Source organism: Seriola aureovittata, chromosome 11 (assembly GCF_021018895.1).
Source record: "Seriola aureovittata isolate HTS-2021-v1 ecotype China chromosome 11, ASM2101889v1, whole genome shotgun sequence".
Lineage (NCBI taxonomy): Eukaryota > Metazoa > Chordata > Actinopteri > Carangiformes > Carangidae > Seriola > Seriola aureovittata.
In genome coordinates, this window is record NC_079374.1 from 27,903,775 (window position 1) to 27,910,738 (window position 6,964).

Genomic DNA, 6,964 nt, shown 5'->3' on the forward strand with positions numbered 1-6,964 from the left:
TATTCACACACGCACAACACAGACACACATCTGCATTTATTAATTGAATATTCGGTGTCATCCAGGAGAAAAAAATGGGTCAGTGTGTTTCCTGAGGAGTTTTTTCTTTTTCTAATATAAAAGTGTTTATTTGGAAACATGGTTTATGTACAGAATATATCCATCCGCTCTTTTCCCGGGAGTAGCTAACATATGTGTGTGTGCAGTTTACCTGCCAACATAAAGGCAACAGAGGACGTGACTCAGTTTGGGTTCTGTGTACAGACAGTGAAGTCTTTTGTAGATACTGAATGTCTCAGTGATTCTATAGTCAGAGAAAAAGAAGCTCAACAGAACACACAGGAAGCATCACAGGGAAATGATAAAGATAACAGAAGGTTAGATAACTGTGACAGGAAGTTATAGGAATATGATAGAAATGATTATTTAACACTGTTGTTCTGTTTTGGTGGATTTTAGTTGTGTATTTAAATGTCCAGCAACATTATTATAATCTATAACCAGTCTCCAGTGGTGACGTCACATTTTTCAGTAATCCATATGTTATAGCATCACTAACATGTTCCTATCAGGCCGATTGGGGTGTGGAGGATTTTACAAACACTGAGCTCATGATCCGAAATCACCAAAAAGCAAACACATTATTTTCCCAAATATTTGGATCTTTAACATTTTATTGATCATTTTAATTATTGATCTGTATTTTCTGTTTGGTCTGAATTTGACTGGAAGCCTGTGAAAGGAGAAAACAACAGGCCTCAGTTTTGACTGAATTTATTCAAAGGTGTAAAAACGGTCAGATTGTAATTGTTTGCATTTAAAAATATTAAATCAAAATATTTAAAAAATATTAAAACCAACATGTACAGCTCAGACTCCAGGAGTGCGATGTATGAATAGCCACTTCTATGGACATCTCGCGGGTTAGAGGACAGTTAGTGGAGAGATGCGACGTGACTGAAGAAAGCGGCATGTTATTCATAGGCGGATCATTTTACTTCCGCCCCCCTCAAGCCCCCTCCAAAAAAATCAAATACGTGGGCATGACCTCACGTGTTAATGGCAGCTCTAAGTGACGTCACAGTATTTCTATAATATCCCTATAATATTCCTGAGGGGGTTCACTGTGTTCATTAACGCTGCTCTGTTAAATTGACCATAGGATCATCACGGCTCTGAGAAGTCAGTTGGTCCAGAAACACTGTAAAACAAAAGTCTAATGAAGGTTGTTCAAGTGGTGTTAAGTGGTGTCTGTGGCTGTGGGGGGGTGGGGGTGCAGCAGCACCGTCTACAACCAAGCAACATGAGCTGCAGGGAGGTGAAGTGAAACTGCCTGGAAACATCAGCCGATGTGGGCCTTATTATGGCTGTGGGGGGTGGGGGGCAGGGAGGGGGGGCTGTGGGGTGTATTTTACTCTCAGCTCAGGAGGAAACAGAAATAGGCTGAGAGAAGGAAGTAGTTTTTCTTGAGAGTTAGTGAAAGTGTCCAGGCTGTTCTCCAGTAAAATCTTTGGTTTTGCGGTGACGGGTCAGTCGGACAGTCTGAAGTCTGCTCAGCTGTTCAGTCACATCCGAGGAGGAGAAGGAGGAGATGAAGAGGATCTGCAGACAAAACCTCCCCGTCTTCATCATTAAATTAGATACTATATATTTACAATGTACACAGTGTGTGGAGGAGGCCGCGTGTGGCGCGGCGGGCCGGTCAGTCGCTGTCCTCCTTGTCCTCCTGTATGGTGGTGGTGGAATGGTTGTACAGTCCCTGCGCCATCAGCTGCAGCGCCAGCCCGTTCTTGAAGCCGCTGGCCTTTTTGATCTTGGCCCTCTTGTTCTGAAACCAGATCTTGATCTGAGACTCATTGAGGTTGAGCTCCTGGGCCAGAGACTGCCGCCGCTGCTCCGTAATGTAGCGGTTCACCTGGAACTCCGTCTTCAGTCTCTGCAGCTGCTCGGCCGTGAAGGCCGTGCGCGGCCGTTTGTCCTCTTTGCCGCTTTTCGACTTTTTCAGTTTCCGTGTCCTTGGGCCTGCAGTAAGGGCGAAAGACAGGAGAGCGGAAACATAAATATTCAGCGCATAGTCAACGATAAATAATAATAAATAATAATAATCACTTAATTACATTTAAAAAAACAGAATGATTTTTGTAGACTTTAATCCGTAAACATCCGCCATCAGGACCATCACCAAGGACAACATCAGGACTAAATGTGATATTTGCTTTATATACCGACACACTTAGCTACGATACAACACAACTTTCCCAAACACTTGAATCAGAAAGTGGACTTTACAAATTATATATATACATATATAGGTCTATGTATTTATGTTAGTCAGTGTATTATTATTATTATAAGCCTATAATAATAATAATAATAATAATATCTGTTAATATTGTTGTTGTTATTATTATTGTTATATTATATTATTATGAGCCTTAAAGGAAGTTGTGTGATTGTCAGTTACACAGCACAGTAGTATAATAATCATATGATGTTCCCTCTGAGCTCCAGCTGAGCATCAGCCCGTCCACACTCTGTCTGTGCCCGGCTGACCAGAGCGGGCTGAAGCCGTCTGATGAAGCACACACAGAGCGCTCAGGTGTTCACACTATCACACAGTAGTCACCACTGCACAGTCTGAGGAGCGCGGAGGGAAACAACACGACACATCTACTGCGGTTCATCATAGACTTATTTAAAACAGCCTAAAACGGTGAAAAATAATTCAGGTCATAAAAGTCAAACTAAAACAGACTGAAAGTTTCATGAGTAAACTACACACTACACTTCCACAGTGTAGTCAGTAATTCCTGGAAATTTCCCAGATATAAATCCTGCCAGGATTCTGGAATAAAATGTGTCCGACTCTTGTTTGCGATCACACACACACACACACACACACACACACACACACACACACACACACACACAGTATATGTATTTATCAACAACGTGTTTGACTTGTTTTCTACAAACGAACAAAATGTGTCAAAATAAAATAAAAAAATATAGCAGATTTATCACGTGTGTATAGCACCAGAATAATAACACAGGGGATGATTTAATATATAAAGATAATAAAAATTAGTTCATAAAAATGAGTCATCGTGTCCTTTGTGTTTCACTCACAGGTTTGATTGTTTTGTTTCATGTGAAATTAAAAGTGATCTGATCTGGAGTCAGACTCAGATCAAAGATGCAGGTAATGAATTCAAAATGTCCCCTGTGGTGAGACAGAGAGGCTCAGAGCCATTATTTACCTTTAATTCCATTGTGTTTTATTCGGCCATGCTTTACTGACACCAGCTACACTGCACCTCAACACAACAGGTTACACATAGTAGCACACACATCACACAGTAACACTCAATAACACTCAGTAACACACAATGGCGACCACAGGGCTATAAAAGACTTTATAGGAAATATCTGCAGTCGATCCGAGGTCCTGAACCAAAACCCTGTCCCGGTGCTCCACAGCTCCGAGCTGAGCCGCTGTCACCTGGATCAGTGTCCAGCTGCTGATTCAAAGACCTACAGAGTGAAGTTATTCAACCGATCAGACGATGAATAATATCTCTGACTCAACCTGCAGGTTCATATCATTCATACGTTCACAAGTTGTTTTTAATTAATTACTTAAATCATTTTTTATTTATTAAAATAATTTCAAATCTTTGCTTTTTTCTACTTGCAAATTAAAAAATCTACAGCAGCTCATTTATCTATTTTTAATTTGTTATTTGGAAAATAAAGTTAAAAAGACAAATTCACAGAGAAGGCAGAAAATAACTCTAGTGTTTTTACTTTTACTCTCAAATTTCTACACAACACACTTTGTTCTATTCATATTGTTAATTATTAAGAAACATTTATCTACAAATGTTTTTCTGAAACGCATTAATAGGTCGTAGTTTGATTCACTGAAATATTTATTTTTTAGTTTGAATTAAATCCTCCACAGGAAAAAATTGAGCGCGAAGAACATTTGATATCTAAAACGTGTGGAACTAAATGTTGATAGTGGGAGGATATAAACAGTAACTGAAGGAAAGTTACCACAACATGAGTAAATGTTTCTGTAGAACAACATACAGCTGCATCTATACACCACACACAGGCCGACGTATGGGATTCACTGAAACTGAGCTTCTACATTTAACACAGTAAATAATTTCTGTTTGACCTTTGTTTGTCTGTTTGTGGTTTTAAATTTTTCTAAAAATATTATTTCCCTCTTTACTTAAAATATCTCTGGATGTTGGATAAATTTATTTCAGTATTTAGTGTCAGAATATGTGAGAAATAAAATAAGAAAATAAATGAAATAAAACTCATGTCGCAGATATGAAATCTGGTGTTATTCCTCATGTGAGCGGAACCGACGCTCAGAGGTTTTTCTATCTTGAAACTATTGCCTTACCAGATGAGGGCCTGTCCGAGTACCGGGTGCAGTAGACCCATGCAGGCCAGAGTAGCGGCTGGGTCTCCGGTGTGGGCGCCCCGGTGCCGTTCAGCACCACAAGGGAGGAGGAGGTGTTCTCCGCGGCACCGCCGCCAGTCCTCTCCTCGGCTTTCACGCCGCCGCTCCCGGTAGAACCGGCGGCGGCTGCGGCTCCTCCGCCGCTGCCGTTGCTCTTTTTGGGACTCGCCAAAGAAGTGGAGGAGGCGGAAGACGAAGTGCTGTCACTGCTGCAGTTGGAGTCCTGGCATGGCGTCCCGGGAAGGCTTGGCCTGCTGACCACCGAGTGGACGCGCTCCCGGCCGGAGGTCTGCGCCCTCTCCCGCGAGCCAAGGCCGTGCTCCTTCTTGCAGCCGAAGTCTGGCCGTAGAATATTGTCGATGAAAAAATTGGTGGTTCTGTGGGCCTGCTGGGCGACCTGCAGGGGCAGTATGGGCGGCGAGGGCAAGCTGGGGGACGGGGAGACGCTCTCTCCCTCGCTGCTATCCGTGCTGTTCAGATCCCGCTGCTCCTCCATCGCTGCTTCTCTGAAAACGTGGCTTCTGTTTTCTCAATCCACTTCCACTCTGTGGGCCTGTGCTTGTATCCAAAATATGAGCGCGGGAAGCACTAAAACATAGTTATTTTCTCTTCGGAATATTGCTGGCTGGTGTAATTATCACAAACTGTGGACATCCTGCTTGCGTAAAGGCGCTCCGGCGCGTCATGGTCGGTGACTTACTATAAGACTGGCTATAGTTGCTATTGCGCACTGCTCTCACACACCCAGAGCTTTTCACCGCTGTATGACAGTCGAATCTTCACAGAGTCCTCACATCACATCACCATGCGGACATACACACACTCATACACACTCACACAAACCAACCGGAGACGCATGAATAACATCCAAAGAGCACTGGGCCAATCAGCGGCCAGGACACTTTTGGACATCGGGTGACGACGTCCAATAATGTCAGGCGTCTCTGAGCTAAGAGGGGAGCTGTGGAGCAGCAAGCAGGCTTCACAGAGAAACCAAACAAGAGATTATCACTGCTCCGCGCCTTCAGCCTTGTTACGGTGTATCTGTTACATCTTATACAGCTGAGGGAGAGGAGGAGAGGAACTGCACAAACACACACACGTCGGCGAGGCGGTCTGACGGTGGGTTTTAGATGAAATTCAACTGCTCACCTCCAGATGGTTTACTTTGACCTGGACAGGCGCCGTTTGACACCATGCGTGAAAAACAGTCCACTTTCCTTCTCTAGAATTTTCTTTTTTTTGTTTCTGGCGAAACGTCCCAACAACTCAAGCTGCATTCAAAACCTTCCACAACTGCGTCTTATATAGTCCACAGTACAAACTTGGTGTGCAGGGCTTTTTTTCTCAGAAATAATCACAAATACACACACACGCACGGTCGCTCGCACGCACACGCACGCACACGCATGCATACACACACTCACACACACACACACACACACACACACACACACACACACACACACACACGCACACACACACACACACAAATCTTGGAGAGGCCTACAGCTGCAAGCCTGCGCCAAAAACCAGCTCCCTATTTTTCCTGTTTTATCCGCACTCAGCTGTGCACCTCCTGCGTCTTCATATGCTTCCATTTAAAACGCGCACACCTCCAGTGTGGGGCTCACACCGCCTCCACCGCTTTATCCTCCCTCCTGAGGTAGAGCCACCATTGTCAGTCGGTATTGTTTTCCAGGCCCAGCTCTTGAAAAGCGCGCTCTTATCTCCGCGTGAGAGAGAGAGGACTGCCGGCGGATAATTTATAGGTTTTAATTACTCCTTATTCCGCCTGATCAAGCGGACGTTCATCACCTGGCTGCGAGAGAAAAGCGACTCAAAGTCTCTGTCACCGTCACAGCGTCAACACTTCATCAAAGTGTGCGCAAAGTGCGCGATAGGAGAATATAATGCAGCAGAAGAGCCAGGCGCGCCGCAGAAGAGCTTTTTTATGGTGTTAATAGAAATGCTGCTGTGTAGCCTGGAACACAAAGAGACTGCATTAACGGACAACTTAATTGGTGTGATTCATATTAAAGTCTTTGTTTTATTTGGTTGTTGGAGAATCCAGAGGCCTGAGCACAAGGACAGATACATGAGCTGTTTATAGAGAAAAACCCCAGCCTCACTCTGAAGGCTAAAACAGTCATCACATGGTATCTACTGATTTCGTGCACAAAGACACGAATTTAAAATTTTCTCCTGACATTAAAACTTGTGTATTTCAATTGGAAAATTGTCTTTTAATTAAGCGCTTCATTCATTAATGGAAACGGAGTCGCGAGGGGAAAGGTTAGGGTGGACGGCGCGCTTAAAAGAGGGCACAAGCGCGCACGAGGTTAGTGAAAGATGGTGGTTCAGGTTAAATGTAATTAAACAGGCTATGAACTGTTTGTGTGTGTAACCTGCCCCAGGAGGTGAGAGTTTGTACCGAGACAGAGACACTTGAATAATCATATTGTTCTGTCATGAAATGAA

General features: G+C 43.7%; 1 protein-coding gene across 1 annotated transcript; it reads right to left on the reverse strand.

Annotated features, from left to right (window-relative positions):
- Positions 1–60: 60 nt before the first annotated feature.
- Positions 61–5,839, reverse strand: LOC130177872 (homeobox protein engrailed-1-like). The gene is made up of 2 exons (XM_056389866.1): positions 4,424–5,839; positions 61–2,022 (listed from the first exon to the last, which is right to left on the reverse strand). The coding sequence occupies exons 1-2, from the start codon at positions 4,977–4,979 to the stop codon at positions 1,703–1,705; spliced, it is 876 nt and encodes a 291-aa protein (XP_056245841.1). The 5' UTR covers positions 4,980–5,839; the 3' UTR covers positions 61–1,702.
- Between the last annotated feature and the right edge of the window lie 1,125 nt (positions 5,840–6,964).

Coding starts and splice junctions, on each gene's coding strand:
- LOC130177872 (XM_056389866.1), bottom strand. CDS start 4,979: ATGGAGGAGCAGCGGGATCTGAACAGCACGGATAGCAGCGAGGGAGAG. Junction 2,023..4,423: donor CTCGGACAGGCCCTCATCTG/GTAAGGCAATAG, acceptor CCCTTACTGCAG/GCCCAAGGACACGGAAACTG.